This window comes from Narcine bancroftii, chromosome 7 (genome assembly GCF_036971445.1).
Source record: "Narcine bancroftii isolate sNarBan1 chromosome 7, sNarBan1.hap1, whole genome shotgun sequence".
NCBI classification, from domain to species: domain Eukaryota; kingdom Metazoa; phylum Chordata; class Chondrichthyes; order Torpediniformes; family Narcinidae; genus Narcine; species Narcine bancroftii.
In genome coordinates, this window is record NC_091475.1 from 42,280,953 (window position 1) to 42,300,789 (window position 19,837).

The 19,837-nt window shown below is 40.6% G+C and overlaps 2 protein-coding genes across 2 annotated transcripts in view; one reads left to right on the forward strand and one right to left on the reverse strand.

Annotated features, from left to right (window-relative positions):
- Positions 1-6,930, reverse strand: part of sh3kbp1 (SH3-domain kinase binding protein 1) — a 172,686-nt gene extending 165,756 nt beyond the window's left edge. The window contains exons 1-2 of the mRNA XM_069889811.1: positions 6,649-6,930; positions 1,707-1,864 (exon numbers count right to left, since the gene is read on the reverse strand). Of these exons, the coding sequence (XP_069745912.1) occupies positions 1,707-1,864; positions 6,649-6,652 (162 nt within the window). The 5' untranslated portion in view covers positions 6,653-6,930. The remainder of the gene's footprint in view (positions 1-1,706; positions 1,865-6,648) is intronic.
- Positions 6,931-7,127: 197 nt separating this feature from the next.
- The window catches only part of rs1a (retinoschisin 1a), a 31,933-nt gene continuing 19,223 nt past the window's right edge, over positions 7,128-19,837 (forward strand). The window contains exons 1-2 of the mRNA XM_069889832.1: positions 7,128-7,246; positions 19,628-19,808. Of these exons, the coding sequence (XP_069745933.1) occupies positions 19,754-19,808 (55 nt within the window). The 5' untranslated portion in view covers positions 7,128-7,246; positions 19,628-19,753. The remainder of the gene's footprint in view (positions 7,247-19,627; positions 19,809-19,837) is intronic.

The following is a 19,837-nucleotide window of genomic DNA, read 5'->3' on the forward strand; positions in this document are numbered from 1 at the left end:
TTTTCTATTTGTTCAATCAACACATTTTCTATAAACTAACTGAATCAGATGTTCACAAAATTCAGGCCAAAGCAGGTGCCATTATTCATTTGCCTCAATATCGAGTTGCAAGACTAAAATTTTCTATTCTTATTTGTGCTTCTTGTTAAACAGAACAATTTAGATGAATGGAAATAATGATGCTAGTTCTCGATCTTCCTTTAAAATAATTCAATCTTGAAAAACAGTGACTCAAAATTTCATATCAAACATGGAAAATTGAATAAAACACACAAATGCTGGAGAAACTCAGCAGGTCAAACACTGCCTTTATGTAGCAAAGGTAAAGATACATTACCAATATTTTGGGCTTGAGAAGGGCCTGAAATGTTAGTAATGTATCTTTACCTTTGCTACATAAAGGCACTGTTTGACCTGCTGAATTTCTCCAGCATTTGTGTGTTTTTTCACTTCACCACAGTGTCAACGAATTCCTGTGTTTTACCTCTGCAAACATGAATATATCCCTCACAACATCATGCCCCACATTTGAAGGGTTGTTGAAGACAGATAGCAAGCTCATTGCCTACCACATAGTTTTTCAACGTACAGTAAAATAGTAATTCAGAAACCAGTTCAGTACTTCTATTATTGATCCAATTTGAAATGGTTTACTCTTCAAAAAAAAACAATAATTCAAAAAACAAAACCCTCTGGCCTTCATGGCTTAATAGTTCCTTTTGCAGTTAAGCTTAACACACATGAACTATTTTGCATTTACTATAAAAGTAGACATTTTACAACTTTATTGTTAAGTTTTAAATAATGTTTACAACACATTATCTTAAATTAGTTAATCCCGACCGTTAAGCATCACCATTTTGCTTGTTGAAAGAGAAACTTACAAAAAAAGTTATTTTCCCAATCATTTATTTTCAATAAAGCTGAAACCAATCATGCAGGCAATTATTTACTACAGCTTCCTGCCTTTTTCAGCATGCAGATGTTGGCAGACAGTTGATGCTCTTGGTGCTTTAAAAAAAGTGTTCCACACCACTCAGCAACATGCACAAAACTTAAGTTTCAGAATGTATAGCATAATAGAACACGGCTTTGACAATTTGGCATCAAAACCAACCTCTGAAGGTTTGGATATAGAGGCTTCTGTTTTGAAAAATTAATGCATTTTCATTTGGAAAATTTAAGAATGCCAGAGAAAAAGTTTTCTTCACCTGGAAGAAAGTAGCAAACGAGTGCTGCAGTGAGATTCCACTTCAATTAGAAATTTAAACCTCCATTGAGTTTACAGGAATTTTCTATTACTTAGTCCTGCCACCCACAAGCTACACAGCAAAATCAATGCAATTACTTGCCAAAGAGATCTTAATGATTATTATAGAAAATATATCCTGTTGAGATTATTTAGAGAATTGTGAAACTCTCAAAACATATGTACACGAAAATATTCACAAAAAAATAGTCAAGCATTCAGAGGCATCTGTTAAACATACAAACATTAAAAGCAATGAGGTAGCAGATGCAACCAGCCTTTGCTGTGGGGACTGAAGACAGATTGACATTAGATTGTGATCAACTTGCTCCAACACTCTGTGCCAAATTATTTCTATAAATAAGAGATGATGCAAACTTTCTCTACAAAAACCCTTTACTTGTGCTAACATTTGAACACTACCAGTGGTAACTGATGTATGGCATATTGTACTCACTCTTACAAAGTTGTCAGGGAACAAACCTCTTCTGCCATCAAGTTCACCCTCCCACCATCCTCCATCTTCTTTCTTGATGTTAGTAACAATATCTCCGACAGATATGGTCAGCTCATCGTCATGCTGAGCTTTATAAGCAAACTCAACAACTGCTTCCACTAAAAAAAAAGAAAATTTCAGCATGTTACTTCACCTGTTAACCTCTTGATCATATTATGTAACATCAACATTATCACCCCTTCCTCAAAGATGCATCTTTTTCAATTAGTCATAAATTTAACTGCATACCAATAAAACATCCTTCTACAAGTGTTCATTCCTTTCTTATTATTTGCAGACTAAAGGAATCATGAAGTCTCAATGATCAGATATTACATGATTAATGCAGGTGAATAATAAGCTTCACATCAGCATAAAATACTCTTCTTATTAAACAAATACCAATGATTCTCCTTCATTATAATGAAGTAGTAAAGCTAACTATGCTTTTTAAACCTCTGGGACCTCAAAATGAATCCAATCCAGACTGACAGAACACATGGTGCAGCTCCCGGGCCAAGAAAAATAATGTTAGCATTGTTTCCAAGTCGGACAGTGACAACAGCTGGCTCAATGGTTATAGTTCTCTTAGCCCAATGATTAAAAAGGAGATAGGCCAGAGGTGCAAACATTCTATAAAATGTTTAAATCCACTTGGCTTTACAAGGCATTAGTCAGGCCACACTTGGTATTGTGAGCATTTGGGCTCCATATCCAAGGAAGGATGTGTTGGCATTGGAGAGGGTGCAGAGAAGCTTCATTAGAAAGATGCCTGGAATGAAAGGGTCATCATATGAGGAGCGTTTGACAGCTCTGGGATATACCCACAGCAGTTTTGAAGAATGAAGGGGGTCTCATTGAAATTTTTCAATTACTGAATGGACTGGATAGAATTGAAGTGGTATGGTTGTTTCCTATGATGGGGGAGGGGGAGGGCAAGGGGGTGGGTCTGGGGCCTGAGGCCATAGCCTCAGAATATAAAAATCGTCCATTTAGAACAGAGATGAGGAGGAATTTCTTTACCCAAAGGGTGGTTAAACTCTGGACTTTGCAACTGCAGATGGCTGTGGAAGCCAAGTCATTAGGTGTATTTAAGATAGAGATAAACAAGTTCTTGGTTTAGAGGGAAATCAAGGGTTAAGGGAAAAAGGTAGGTGAATAGAGTTAAAAGAGACAGTAAATTTAGACATTATAGCACAGTTATAGGCTTTAGAGGCCCACACTGCCCAATACACCCAATTAACCTACAATCCCAAAATGTTTTGAATGATGGGAGGAAACCAGAGTACCCAAAGGAAACCCAAGCAGACACAGGGAAAAAGTACAAACTCCTTTCAGACCGCGCCAGATTTGAACTCGGGTCACTAGTGCTATAACTGCGTTGTGCTAACCATGCCACGATAAAATGGCAGGACTGACTTGATGGGCTGAACGGCCTAATTCTGCTCCTATGTCTTATGCTCTTAAGGATAAAATTTGGCCTCAATTCTTTATAAGACCCCAAACCTGAAGAATACCTGTTCAACATCTACTGCCAATCGTAAAGAATGCCCTAAATAAAATCCCGTGAACCTGAAAATCATTTTGAGAAAAAAAGTGCAATAAATTGTTTATATTAAAATAACTTTTCTTCCCACACATCATTTGTCAATAAGGGCATAAGACATTGTCTGACTGGCCAATGGCAAAATCGTGAGGATAAGGCAGTCAATTAAGCAGGAAGTTGTGAGAAACTATTTTAGATAGTTCCCAGCCAGAACTGTAATCTGTCTTGCTTTTCAAAGCATCAAATCAAAACAATGAAAAGTAATTTTTTGCAGAAGTATGAAATAAGCAGCATTACAATGAAAAAACTTTCCATCAGTCGACTCTAGTCATAGAGCTAAAACTAATTTAGTACCAAATTCATATTTTTATCCAAACTAGAAAGCTGAACGATCAGGCAATCACAGAAATATCGTGAATACCAGAAAAGATCATCTGAATTTAAGCAACAACTAGCAGAGTTGAAGTAGCATAGAATTTGGTCGCTTAAAATCTACATTTTCTTGAAATTTACATCAAGGCACAGTACGACCATTGTGCAAAGCTTATCCGCTTATTTTTGCATGTCCAACAGCTGAGACGTTGCTCGCCTCAGTTAAAACAACTAAAACAGAAGCATCTAGAACGTATTTGCCTGAGTAGCACTGTTTATTCAGCAGCTGCTCAATTGGATGTCGAACTTTTACACTCCAGCCTGCACAAGTTACTCTCCAAATACAGGTCAGGCACAGGAAAACTTGAGAAATGAAAGTCCATGTGTTTGCAATTGCATGTCATAAGACACAAATTAAAAATATTGTACAGGGGGTACAGTACTTAAGAGTTATACAAATATTGGTGGGTAAAAAAAATGCAAAATATATTCAAAAAGCTACTATTGAATATCTTGGCTTGAAATGTATAATTTTGTTATGTGGTACAGTCTGAGGTTAGCTACTTTGCAAATCTGCTAGCTATTACCGTTTATTTTCTGATTCATTAGTGGACAAAGTACAGTGGATCTAAGCAATTTTTTTTTTTTTTTTTTAAAAAGCCCAGATTAACCAAAAAGAGAGGAAAAATTGAGGCATCACAAATTTATCCCACACACAGGCAAGCAATGTAACGAATTTCCAAAATACACACTGAAATTTGGAGTTTGTACTCCAACTCTTGCAGATGTAGTGTTACTATGCTGCTCATGTTTGGTGTTGTTTAGATTTCAACGCAACAGAAGTGGAAAAAAAGTTACTGAAATTTCCAATCATTTGGCATTCTTGGTCAAGTAACTGCAACATTCAGAGATTCCAATTTATTTCATCGAACATAGAAGAATATAGCACAGTACGGGCCCTTTGGCCAATTATATTGGGCTGATACAAAATTGATCTAATCATTCCCTTCCTCACAGCCCATAACCCTCAATTTTTCTTACATCCACGTGCCTACCAAGAGTCTTTTAAATGTCCCTATTGTACCTATCTCTCCCACTATGCTCAGTTGCCCTGGGAAGAAAGGTCTGACAGTTCTCACTAAAGTTACAGTCGTGCTCTATTTAAATAAAAAATGTACATTTGATTCTTATTTCCAAAGTGGAAATATCATGCTTTCCCATATTAGATTCTCTATGCCATAGCCCAACTACCTTGCATGCTCTTCATGTCCAGATAACTTGCTCATCTATCTATCTTCACATCTCTGGTGAACAACACTGCATTCAGCTTGTTCATCAAAACCATTAATATAGATTGTAAATGGTTGAGACACCAGCAGTACTCCCTATTTACAGATTACAAATCTAAAATTAATACATTTATACCAACTTTAATGTCTATTACCTACCCATCCCGGTTTCTTGTCAGTATATAATTGCACTACTGTGCACTTTTCTCTACGAAGATCAAATTGAGGTTAAACATTCAGTACAGGAAGTAACTTATTTAAATACAAACATTTCCATTATGTGTGGAATCAGATTTATAAATAAGCACATTAAAATATTCACAACCGTAAGACATCTTTTGCAAGTTAGTAACAATGCCAGGATATTTCTCATGGTCTTATCAGTTCCCTTTAGTTCCCTGCACGAGATGATTCTATTGAACTAGGTTCTGTGGAGGCTCGGTTTAAAGTAACTCCAATAGTGTTAACTGCTGAACACCAATATCATCTAGAATTGGAGTGGGGAAAGTGTTGATGAAAATCTGGGGAGAATAAAAAGGTGCAATTTATGTTGGTTTAGTGCAATTAGGTGATTGATGATTGGGATGGACTCAAGGAGACAGTCGATGTGCTGCATCTCTACAAACTTCATGTAACCAACTCTTTTTCAGAACCATTAAAATATTTCAATGAGACAAATATTAACAACACTTCAAGAATGCTTTAGCAAGTTTTGTGTCCATTTGAAAACAAACACTGCTTCCTGATAGATCTTATCTAAAAAGCATCATCCAAAAGAAAATACCATCACTTCTGAAATATCAGTCTTGGACAATGCATTCAAACGTTTGAGACCAATTATAATTTACAACCTATTCACTGAGAAGCAAAAATCCACTGTTAAGAACATAGATCCGTTGCATATGTTGAACATGAATCTGTCAATCCTTCTAATTATTGACACTTCCCTCTAATTATTTAACAGCGAGTGCATGCCGTAGGAATAATTCACTAAACCAGCCTGGATTAAATTTATTGAAGACTACTGTATTAGAAACAAAATACTGCCCATTCCAGAGACATCGTCCAATAGTTAGTTATAAACAAGGCTTCCTCCAAGATTGCCAGAGGAAATTGCAAAAGCAAAATCGACAACACGAGTCGGGAGAGGGAGGTCCAGTGTGACATTTGGAGTGACAGTAATTTCGTAAAATCATTAAGGATGTTGTGAAAGTGCTTTCGGACAGGACTGGAGTTTCTCAGCTGCGCCAATGCTCCATTGTATTTTGCAGTGTCTATGTATGTATGCATAGCCTACTGCAACCCTACGGCCATCGCCCTCTTTATTCATACTCACTCCTGATGCATGTCCACGCCAAGTCGGTGCATTTGTCTGGAGTGAAATTTTCAGCTGGTTGGGGAAGTGATTAGGCATCTCGGTCTGTTACGCAGTGATACCCGGAAAAATGACCAGGACTGGACGGTGGAAGGATGCAGATACCGCCGTCGAGAATAATGTCGCGGTGTTCCCACCGCTGCAAACGTGTCAGGCGGGGGCGCGCGAATGCACGCGTTGGCAGGATGGGGTGGGGGCACCCAACTCAGCCCAAGCTCGCCATCCACTCTCTGACGGCGGGGGTGGGTGGGGGGGTGCCGCATTCGCATTCTCTAACGCCTGCCCGCCCGCCCTCCTTCCCTGGCTCGCTCACTCACTCACCCATTGATGTCGCCTATCTGGACGCAGGCTGCCGATCGTCCCCGAACTCGAGTGAAGAGTTGGACCGAAGAGGTGACGCTCGAGCTCAAGTGGCCCACCTCCCCTCGATTTCCTGACACCTCACTCCCACTCCAACGCTGCTCCAGGCATCATCGTTCGTTCCTCACTTCGTCAGGGGTCCGGTGCCGGGCTGCTGAGCGCACGCAGCAGCCGACAGATTTATGTTGGTGACTGAGGGAGGGAGAGGGAGGGAGGGAAGGAAGGAAGGGGGAGGGGGGGTTGGGGAAAGGCCTGGAGGAAGTGGGCGGGATCTCTGGTTGCTGACAGTCGGATATCGCGAGAGCTTCCGCTCGCCCAATGGTTACCATGGCAACCCGTTGCTGGGCATTTCGTGTGGTGGCGGCGTCGAGGCTGCCATTTTGTCATTTGCTTGGTGGTGCTCACGGTTTGGGGGGGTTGGGGGGGTTGGGGGGGGGGGGCTATTCGCGCTTTTCTGACAGCCAGAAAACAATGGTACCCTCTCCACTGATGGAAGAACCTCAGGGGGTTGCTGAATATTTGTTTCTCGTTGCGGGCACTATGGAGATGGCAGTCCAAGGTAAGATGTTTGCCAGTTCACTTTCCTGCTCTTTACTTGGTCACGGCCATGACCTTCCACATTTGTGTTTATAGTGCAACATTTAACCTCTCAAGATTGTTTAGCCATTCAACTATAGAAAATCAATTTCCCCCCAACTCCTGACTAACTTCAATTAACAAAAAAAAAACATCAATCCCAGGTTAGAGTTCACCAAACCAAATAGTAGTTGCAGAGGAGTTCCAAATTGATTGGTTGGAGTTTATAAAGACTACTCGTCTATAAAGACTCTTTGGCTTGGCTTCGCGGACGAAGATTTATGGAGGGGTAATGTCCACGTCAGCTGCAGGCTGGTTTGTGGCTGACGAGTCCGATGCGGGACAGGCAGGCACGGTTGCAGGGGAAAATTGGTGGGTTGGGGTTGGGTGTTGGGTTTTTCCTCCTTTGCCTTTTGTCAGTGAGGTGGGCTCTGCGGTCTTCTTCAAAGGAGGTTGCTGCCCGCCGAACTGTGAGGCGCCAAGATGCACGGTTGGAGGCGATATCAGCCCACTGGCGGTGGTCAATGTGGCAGGCACCAAAAGACTACTCAATAATAATAACCCCAACCATTGCCTTCTATTTGACCCACTTGAACATGGATGACCACTGAATGTCATTTAGAAATATTTTCACAAGCAATCTGGACATTACTTCTGAATTGGAAAGCCATCTTTTTCACCAGCCAGGCAAACCTTAGAGAAAATGTGCCAGACTTTTCTGTCATAGTTCATGGGTCTGTCAAACAAGGCAGGACAGACTTACAATATTGTATAGGAGAGAGTCTTCAACATTGATTATTGCATCAGGTCAAACATGGACAAGAAGACCTTTCCCTGATTACCACTAAATATCTTCCTTTGGCTGATGAAGTAGTGGTCCTCCATGATGAACCCCATCGGGAATACTACAATAACAGTATCTACAGATTTTCGTGTTTCACACTGTAGGTTTTGTACCGTCCACAGGAGATAAAGATATATTAGCAATGTTTTGGGGCTGACCCCATCCTCAAGGTATGAATAGAAAGCAGGCAAGCACCTATATTAAAAGACTGGTGAAAAGGGAAGTATGGGAGGAGGAAAGAGTACAGACAAAAGGTGTTAATTGGATATGATGTGCAGGGGTGCAGAGCTGCAGGACCATTGGTTCCTGCACCTCATGGGGCTACTCCAGGCACCTCCTTGTCACCGTTTTCATTGAGCTCCTGCACCTAAAAAATTAGCACTGCACCACTGGTTAAGTGGACAGGAGAGGGAAAAGTGAGAATTGATTAGGTGGTGGGGGGGGGTTTGCCTCTGAAAGGAGACAGAGGGAAAAGGGAGAGAGAGATACAGAGCTAAAGGAAAGGAGACATAGGAAAGATTAGATGTTAGGGCTAATGGAAACTGAAGGCAAAGTTAATGCTATCTGGTTGGGGGGAGCCCAAACAGAGGTTAAGGTATTGTTCCTCCAATAAGTGAGTGGTGTCAGTCTGGAAGTGCATGAGACAATGGACAGACATGTATGCAAGGGAACGGGACTTTTGCGACGGACAGAGCCGAGGTGTTCAACGAAGCAATCTCCTAGTCTACGTCCAGTCTCTCCGGTGTAGAGGAGACCAAAACGGGAGCATCAGATGCAGTAAATAACCCTTGCAGATTCACAAGTGGTGTTGCTTCACTTGGAAGGACTTTTTGGGGCCCCGAATGCTGGTGAGGGAGGAAGTGTGGGTGTAAGTAGATCAGGGGTAGGTACCAAGAGGGCAATTGGTGGGAAGGGAGTAATTGATGAGGGAGTCACTGAGGGAGCCATCCCTGCAGAAGGCAGAGAGGGAAGCAGAAGGAAGATGTGTCTGGTGGTGGGATTACGTGGTAGGTGGCAGAAATGGTGGAGGATAATATATTTGATGCGGGGGGTGGTGGGGTGAGGACAAGGGGGAATCCTGTCTTTGTTGCGTATGGGGGTGGAGGAGACCAGGACAGATGTATGGGTAATGGAGGATATACGGGTGAAGTTGATGGTCATAGAGGGTAAAAGGGAGGACATCTCTGATGATCTGGCATGGAAAACTTCATCCTGGGAGAAGATGTGACAGAGACAGAGGAATTTAGAGAAAGGAATGGAACCATTACAGGGCACAGGGTGGAAAGAAGTGTCATTGAGGTGGTTGTAGCAGTTTATGGGTTTGTCGAAGATGTCTGTCAACAGATTGTCTCCCAAGATGGAGACAGAGAGATCAAGAAAAGGGAGAGTGTTGCTCGAGATGGACCAAGTGAATTTGAGGTCAAGGTGTACATTGGCAGCAAAGTGGATAAAGTCGATGAGCTCACCATGGGTGTGAGAGGCAGCACCAAAATAGTCATTGATGTAGCAGAGGAAGAGTTAAGGAGTTCTGTCTGTGTTGGCTTGTAGCATGGATTGTTCCATCAAAAAGACAGCCATAGCTGGGGCCCATGTGGATACCCATAGCTGCCCTTTGACTTGGAAAAAGTGGGTTGAGTCAAAGGTGGTTATTGACGGTGAGGACAAGTTCTTCCAGTTGGAGGAGGGTGGTGGTGGAACAGGATTGGCTGGGTCTGTTGTCGAGAAAGAAACAAAGGGCTCTGAGGCCTTCGATATGGGGAATGAAGGTGTATAGTGATTAGATGCTCATAGTAAAGATAAGGTGGTCGAGTTCAGGGAACTGGAAGGTGGAAGGCATGTGAAGTATTGCAGCTGTAGATGTGGAGGGATAAAATGGAGTGGAGGTAAGCAGACACCAGTTCAGTGGGACAGGAGCATGCAGAAACAATGGGTCTGTCAGGACATGTGGGTTTGTTGATCTTGTGGACATTGACCTAAACCCAGACCATAGCCTTCCATACTCCTCCCATCCATTTACCTGTCCAATCTCATAAGTATCGCAATTGAACCCGCTTCCACCACCTCTGCTGGAAGCTTGTTCCACATTCTCACCTCTGAGTAAAGTTACCCCTAATGCTCCCCTTAAACATTTCACCTTTCACCCTAAACCCATATCCACTAGTTCTTGTCACACCCAACCTCAGTGGAAACAGCCTCTTGACATTCACCTTTTCTATACCCCTCATTATTTTGTGTACCTTTATCAAATCTCCTCTCATTCTCCAATTCAAACTTTCCCGATAACTCAGCTCTTCTAGTCCCAGCAATATCCTTGTAAATTTTCTTGGCACTTTTTCAATCTTAGTTAACATCTAATTACAAATATAACACATCTGGTACACTCTTCATTTGGACTGAGAGAAAATTATACAGGGGTTGCATGCACCTTTGTCATTCATTTTGGCGTCTTATCTGGATCTGTCTTGTATCCTCATTTTCTTTTGCACAATTCATCCAACAATATAATTTAGGAACTCTCCTTCAAATTCTACTTGGACAAAGATTAGACCAAGCTTGAACCCAGAGCCACCCTTTACCATCTATCTATGATCCCTGTGTTATATGACTTATCTGAAGCCAGTCCTGGATAAGCTAAAATTTGTACCTGTAGCGAAGTATTCTATACTGAGCTACTATGGATGTCAGTGTACATGTTGTCAAGTTGATGTATAGATGGGGAAGTTGATGTATACGTTGTGGAGTCTAGTGCAAGACTGACACCTCCAAGCTTGCATGCTGGGCTTGTATACATCATTGCTTCTGTCATATGGACAGGAACTGACATCATCACTGATGTCATCAGCTCAGATAAAAACCTGTGTTGGATGTCGGTCAATTTCCCGCGTTTTTCACAGCACGTCCGCCATTTTGGGAGCCAGTTCGATTGCCGGTAAGTGGTTCACCACATGACTGACCCCCCACCCCAGAACCAGCAATCCTGCTGCAGGCCCCCAAAGTCTGTATATTTTTTTTTGTTTGGGTGGCCTTCCTCTCCACCAAGATTCCTGAAACACGACTAGTCCGACCAGATCCAGATGGGCAGGTTTGAGGCAGTCAATTGGAAAAACTTCCCCTTTATCTCTGATGTCCAAGATATATGTAAAATCATTGTGTCTTAGTACCTTGAAGGACAGTGGAATGGTGCTTGGTGTTGGTGTGTTCCTTTCTGTACAAAAATGTACTTGCAGTCCTGCAAGTTCTGGGGTATATAGGACCTGGCTTGACTGTGTTGAGATGTTGGTATGGGCGCTAAAGAACTGATCTTCTCGCGGAGCTTGCTTAGAACTGTTGCAGGTATCTCCTTCCACCCTTGTGAGTCTGATACAAATTTTCCTGGAACCATCAAGACGTGCCGTTGACCAGCTCTGCCAATGAGACACCTATAATTGTCGTTGACCAGCACTGCCGATGAGACACCTATAATTGTCCTTAGATGCCATTCGTACGCCAAAGAGTACCCAGAGCAATTCGTCAACCCAGTTAGGTCCCTGCAGACACGTCATAAGGGATCATTTCAACTGTCTGTGGAACCTTTCTAGGAGTCCATTGGATTGTGAGTGGTACTCTCCACAAAAGATTGCTGAGGCGAGTCAGTTGAAAATTTCAGAATGGATTTTGATACATTTTAGTTCCACCAGGACATTCCGATTATGAAACAAGGTTAGTTGAACAGATTAATTGGCCAACTCATTCTCTGATGCTGCAAATCACTGATGCACTAAAGAACCATGAGAATAAAATTCAGTAACTCTCATCACTATTGAAAATTATTTACTTAATGCTCTCCATCAAAGTGTAACCACGATGCACAATTATGCTTCTTTCTGTTCAAAGTTTCTTATGACGAGTGATACAAGAAAAGTTAAGAGAATGGACAAGTCAAAACTATATTCCAAGAAGCCCGAGATTCTTGTCAAACTTTCATAACATAAATATATTTAAAACAATCAAATTTTTAAATTTATGTTTAAGGACTGGCATTTAGTAGATGTAAAATTATTTGTGCGGGGTCAGTGATATTTATCAAAAAATAATTTTATTTTTGGGCATTGCAAAAAGTTTAATATTTGCAGCTTTTTTTTTGCATTGAATGGTGTATAAAACAATGATATTCACCTCACCAGTTCTATTTTGATTACATTAGCAAAGAGTACAACAGCACAGTTTGTGGCAGAACAATCTAGTATTCAATAAATTTTGAACTTCCATATTTAACTAAGCAGGTGCAAATAGCAGAAGTTGTATTTAGTCCTAAGGAGAAACTGCTGGCAATTTATAGTTTAAAATTGCATGTCACAGGTCATTAACTAGTTGCTAATTTATGTGGCCTCCAACTATAGCGTCATTTACAATTGATGACTCTCACCAAAAAGATCTCTCAATAGAACTCTCTCTCAAAGAGAGTCTCAATAGCTGAGTATATTCAAAGCAGAGGTCGATATATTTTTGTAAGCTAAGGTCATGAGTTTACTTCAGGAACATAAGGAACTGGAATAGAAATAGCCCAAATGGCCTCTCAAGATTGCTCCACCATTCATCAAGATCATGGATGATTCAATTTTGATCTCTACACTACTTTCCTTGTCACTACCCAATGCATTTGACTCCCATATAGTTCAATGTCAAACTCTGACTTGAAGCTTCAAAATTTGAGCCTCTGAACCTCCCTCTGTAACTGGATGCTTGACCTCCTCATCAGAAGACCACAATCATCAGATTCTTGCAAATTTCTACAGATATACCATATAGATCATTCTGACTGGTTGCATCACAATTGAGGTGCCAATGCACAGGAGAAAAAAAGGCTTCAGAGGATTATAAACTCATCCAGTGCCATTATAGGCATTAGTCTTCATTCCATTAAGGACATCTTTAAGAGGTGGTGACTCAAAAAAGCAGGTTCCATCATTAAGGACTCTCATCAGTCAGGCCAGGCCCTTTTTCCACTATTGCCATCAGGAAGGAGGTACAAGAACCTGAAGGTGCACACCCATCATTACAAAAACAGTTTCTTCCCCTCCACCATCATATTGCTTCATGAAAAATGAACCTCATTTTTCTCTTTTTTTGCACTAATTATTTATTATGGCCCCTTTCACACTGGCACTTGAAACCAGCAATTTACCGGTTCACGTACCAGTGTGAATGGTCCAGAACCAGTACGGGGGCTCCAAATCAACCTTGGAATTAACCACCTAGGGAGGTGATCCATTTTGAATCGGCTCCAATGGTATGCCTGGTCCCATTAGTGATACGCTGATGACGCACTTGCATGCATGGGAAGTTCTTAAAATGGTAGGGAATGGAAAGAGCAAAAAGGTAAGATCTTTGCAGAGAACAATGTTAACTAGCATATGGAAAGAGTGCAGAATAAGAAGAACAGGAACCTGCCTGAATGACTACAAACAGTCCACATGCTGTTCATCAAATTGCATGTTTGTGGCATGGAGTTTAAAAAAAACTCTATTACTTCTAGCAGGTCTGAAGGTTGCGTGGCAAGTTACCATTTTTGCATGTATTTCATTGCAGGTGCAACTTTCCCACGTTCATCTATAAATTGTGCGCATATGTTCCATTTTCAGTACAACTTTCCCAGGCTCATATCTGTTTTATTCCCTCTACCACTTTACCACGCTCGCTCTAATCTGTGCGTGCGCATGTGTGTGTAATCTCCATTACCATTTTATCTTGCCCATCTTTTGTAAATAAAATCATTTACTACAAAACTGCATTCAGAGTCCTTGATTTTGAGACCATCAAATCTGTTTACTCACATAACACCCACACACACACACATCCACACCCCCCACCACATCCCCCAACTCAAGAGACTGAGAGGCTGGAGTGAGGTGTGAGTAATCTTATAGAACAAAGCATTCACTGTCTGTGACTATTTAATACTCACTGCTGGAGGTTGGGTCCCCCTTAGCTCCGAGATACCGTGAAATGGTAATGTGAAAGGGTGCACGAAACCAGTTTTTCTTGGTCCAGTGTGAATAGGCCTACCAGTATTTCAAAATGAGTTGTTCACACACCAGTTTAGTGGGTTGCCAATGTAAAAAGGCCTTAATTGTCCAAAATTTTAATTCGAGAAAATTCAATTTTCTCAACTTTCCTTCATGCATGAATCCTTCATCCTTAATGCAGTGAAACTTCTCTGCATCATGCTTTCTTGAATATGGTGGTCAAAATTCTGCACAGTATTCTAAGTGTGGTCTCATTGGTGCTCAGCTGCATTAAAACTTTACTACTTTTACACTTCATTACTCTTGCTATTTAGGCTACCTTTCACTCTGTTAATTACTTCTTGTAGCTGCATTCCATCCTTTTGGGTTTTATACACCAGGATGCCCCGATCCCACCGTACCACAATATTTTGTAGTCTCACTCCATTTAAGAAATATGTTTACATTCTTTCTTCCAAAGTTTTGATGAAACAGAAAATCAGCTGTAATCTGAATTGGAATGGGAGGGAGGGGGCACATGGGGTCCATTTCTGCTTCTGTTCCTAAAATTCTTATGATGAGCATTGTTTTAAAGGAGGGCAGCAGATTAGAACTTCACAAAGGCATTGCTAGTCCAATGGTGAAGAATGGCTTTGCAGTCCTAATATAAAAATGGGTCCTATTATTCTGTATACGATCAAACTGTATTTGACAATGAATACTGAACCAATATTTGAACTATCAATTCAATCCCACACCCATTATACTTAAAGAAAGCAAAGATGAGAACTGTATCAAGTTGTGATGGAAACAGTAATGGTTTTAATGAGTATTTGAGGATAAAGGTAGAAGCAAAAATCCAGTCGAAGAGTGGGTACCTGCCGAAATGTTGTGGCATAAGTACTAATATGTTAAGACTTTGAAAGTGCATATGTAGTTGAATTGGAACGAGGTTTTTTTTCCTCGGGTCAGTTGCAAAAGGAAATGGAATTGGAAGTGGAAAGATAGATTAAATTGGAATGTATTATATAGAAAATGTATAGATTAATCTCCCAATACATCTCAGCATCCATTTTTTGGGAGTAATCTAACTTGTCTCCATTACAGATGATTTAAGTTAAATTATGTAATTATTTATATTGATTTGTTCTTTCTCTTCCTTTTTCTGGATTACTGTATATTTATAAGACTAGGCTTGTATTCTAATTCTCAAAATGCATGTTGGCATGACATCATTATCTAAAATCAAAACAGAAAGCCACAAAAATAAGAGTGAAAGGAAAAGACTTAAATACATGAGACAATAAGAATTAAGAGCACAATTACCGTATGTACTTGTGTAATTGTCAAATATTTTTGGACCAATTTTTTGGAGTCAACTTTTACTGTCATACTTTTGACCGCTGTACTTACCGCGTTATTCAAAGCGTCAGGAGCTTTGATGGCCGGGACTGGGTTGCAAGTTCTCATTTGGATCGTTGGGAGCTTCAGTGGGTGGACAGCTGAGGCAAGGATCTGCAGTCAAGGCGTTGGGAGCTTGGATTGGCAGGCGGTTGGGGCATCATGAATCCTGATGGGCAGGGGGGTCATGGCAAAAAAAGGGTAGATTTTTACATGGATCATATGAAAACACACAATTTTGGGGCCAAAAAGGAGGAGGGGGAGTGGTTGATAATACACAGTATCAATGATTACACAAGTATATAGTGACCATTTGGCTCATTGAGTCTGCTCCACCATTTAAATCATGGCTGATGTATGTCAAACCTATTCTCCTGTTTTTTTCCCCCATTACCTTGGCACCCTTATTAATCAGGAATCTATCAACCTCTGTTTTAACTATACCCAATGACTTGATCTCCATAGCTGTCCACGGCAATGAATTCCACAAATTCACTACCATCTGGTTGAAGAAATTTCTCATCACCGCTCCAAAGGCATGTCCTTTTATTCTGAGGCTGTGCGCTCTGGTTCTAGACTCTCCCACAAGTGGAATCCTCTTCATAGTCCTATTATTTAGACCTTTCAATATTTGCTATGCTTCCATGAGATTCCCCCCTCATCCTTCTAAACTCCAGCGAGTATCGACCCAGAACCATCAAACATCAAAGTTAACCCTCACATCCCTGGAATTATTATCATGAGTCACCTCCCCCATTTTCACTCTCAGGATGGGCGTTATCCTTTCTTAGTTGCTTCACTTCTATTTCTAGAATAGAGAAGAAATTAATGTATGGCACATCTACACTGAGGCTTTATGCTTCCTCTTGAGTAGTTAATTAAGAAAGAAGCTTGACAACAGGTTAGAACCTTATCTATCTGAATCATTAGTATTTGCACAATTAAGCTGATTTTTGTTCCTCTTTATAGCTCTTGTTCATCCTTCATTACAAAAAAAATAGACAAAGTTGTTACTTCCTGATTCTTTATTTTTGCAATCATGTACAGCGTATAATCATCATTGTGGCAGTTTGAAAATTACAACATCACATATCGTTCTGGAAGAGATTTCTTTCAAACTAACAATTTTTTTTAAAAAGGATATTTTGTAATTGCTATAATTGTAGCAGGCAAATTTTCCAATAAGTGCATATAGCCACTTCACAGAAAATAAACCTCAAAAATATCTACACATTTAAATTTAAATTACTGTATGCATCAACGAACCTAGCCAATGTTATTGTTTCAGGCTTCAAGAAATCATCCTGATAAATGTACTGAAATTCAAAAGATTTGGTGTGCAAAAAAATTATTTTATATCTGCAAAAAAATGCTATATTGGGTCTGTAACACCTCTTCCTCCTTGAATATTCCCTTGGGAATAACGGATGACTTGTACTCCAGTTTTGTGGTTTTAAAGAGATTGATTAGACCCAGTGTAGAAATTGTAAATGTTGACACAGATGAAGCAGGAAATGCTTTCCAGAGCCTGCTGGCAGTAGTTTGTGAGGTGATATGCTCCCCACATCATTTATGTAGAGCTTCTGTGTGCTTCTGGTGCATTATCATAGGTTCTCAATGTCATTGCAAGTGCTCATCTTCCACTTTGAGTGGTTGTGAGCCAGAGATTCCCAGGAGTTAGTGATGATAAAGCATTTCAACTGTACTGGAAATCTCTATCCATGACATAGTTTAAAAAACAAGGTCAGTTTGAGAAACTTGATGTACACGTGACATGGCTAGCTCCATGTGGCTGGAAGTGTGAGAACATCAATGATGGGAATGTGGTCTTGGGAATGAAATGGTTTATTCCTCTGGTGAATTGCAGTATATTTTTTATAGCATAGAAGGAGACTATTTTCTTGGGTAGCCAGCAGCTCTTCCATTCAAACCTTTTGGGCCCGCACCATCCCCCTTTGTTTCGGCAACAGCCACTTTACATGGACCTTCACCCTCACAGTAGTGGCGCAACCACTCCTGGGGGCTGACTCCCTTTGGTCCCGCTGCTTGCTTGTTGATGGCACTTGGTGCACAGCAAAACCTTTCAAACTCTGCCTCTGGGGGAAGCCAAACTACTCGTCCCCCACTCTATATCACTCTTGGACAATGAATTTGCCGCATCCTAGCGAAGTTCTCCTCGTTAATAGCACCACAGTTCTCCTCGGCTGAGCCAAAGCATGGGGTAAGGCAGCATATATTGACTGAGGAGACCCCCACTCCATGCCAGGGCACGCCAACTCCCTCCCAAAAAGCTCAGCCTGGCGAAGGAGGAGTTAAAGAAATAAGAGGAGCTGGGCATTGTGTGGCACTCCGACAGTCCCTGGGCCTCTCCCCTCCACATGGTGCCCAAATTAACAGGGGCTTGGAGAACATGCGGTGACTACCATTGTCTCAGCGAGGCCACCATGCCCAACAGATATCCCGTGCCCCACATCCAAGACTTTGCCATCAATCTGCACTGAGCATGGGTGTTCTCCAAGGTGGACCTCATCCGGAGGTACCACCAAATCCTAGTTCACCCCCAGGACATCTCCAAGAGACTGCAAATGCTGGAATCTGGAGCAAATAAAAAACCAAACTGATGGAGGAATTCATCATGTCAGTCAGTAACTGTGAAGGGACCAAAACAGTCAAAGTTTTGGGTCGAGATCCTTCATCAGCCAAATAATATTTCAGATTACACCTGCTTTTTCTATTCTTATCTCTTTTCACCCATTTTTGTTTCCCTGGTTGTCTCATAACAACCTTTTTTAATACTGTTCTGTCATTTCTACTGTCATATAATGTCACCTATGGATCCTAAGTCATATTTTATCTCTAATGCCATTCTGATGGAATGGTAACTGATCTGTTATATTAACTCTCTTAACAAGGCTTCCTGCCAGCCTTAATTTTCATTATCAATTTGAAATTTGTCATTAACTGAATACAAAGAGACAAAATTTCTTCATCTAGACAATCGTGAAAGTATAGAATGCTTTGCCCTGGCAGTTGTTGAATTGTAGACCATTGCAGGTACTAGTAATTAGAAGTTGATTTGAAGTAGAAGAAACTAAGGGAAACTCAAGAAAAATTGTTGTTTGCATTAATATAAGAAAAAAACTGACAAAAGAATTGAGTAAATAGGCTCCAATGTGACGATACCTTTTTGAGACATAACCAATTAAAAATGTGGTGTTTCAGGTACTTGTATGGAACAGACTACAGGCAATAGATTTTTGAGATAAGTTACTGAATTGAAGCTTTAGATTGGCTTATAGCAAAAACATAGATAAAGGCTTCAGTATTGCCAGGACTAAGTGCAGCATTAATAAATGTGGCTGTGGAAATTTGCTGTGTTCATGATAGGTGTAAAAATTGGGACCAAGGATCTTAGTTAAACAAAAGTCTATTTAATGCCACATTAGATTCAGCTTGAGCAAACAGGCAAGTAAGTCAGGGTATGAGGAGAATAGGATGCGACTACTTACTTGAAAATGTGACTTCAGCCACATTCAGATGTCAAAGAACAGAGATGAAGGTGGTAGTGGAGAGAAAGAATGTGACTCTATGCCTATCATTAATATCTACAAAAGATTAATCAAGGAAGGAATCTTGTAAGTTTTTGATGTTACTTTAGGAATAATAATGTTAGATTGCCTTTTAATGGCTAAAATCATTTGAGAACAAATACATTGTCCCACTATATGGGATTCACCCCACACAAGGGAGTTAATCATACATAATCCAGGCTTACACATGAGTACCATTCTGAGGCTGTTTTGCTTTTCAGATGAGATATTAAACTGAAGCCTATTTTCCATCTTAGTCGATGCATGACATGACACTATTTCAGAGAGTGCACTGAAGTTATTCTATCCCTATCTAATATTTATTCCACAACTAACAAGAAAAAAATGGATTATCCAGTCATTATTTCATTTCTACTTTATGGACTTTGTTGTATGTGGATTCCTGAATTACAACATTGGTGCATGACATATTTGATTGCCTGTCAAATATTTGAGGCATCATTAGGTACTGAAAGGTGAAAATAAAATGTACGTCCTTTAAAAGTGCTATCTAAATGTTTCATTGTCACTTTCTTTTCTGTCAGCCTCAAAAAAAGAGGAAATAAGGACAAGGGATTAAAGAAGAGATAAGGGTCAAAGTACTTATTAAGTACAATGACGTGGGGAATTAAGATAATCCTTCTGGATCTACAGCCGTTTTTCAGTTTGTTATGATGAAGATGAAGGGAGAAAGCATCCTGTTTTCCATTCTGCTTTTTACCGAAGGTATGTTTACTACTTTCAGCTCAGAGAGC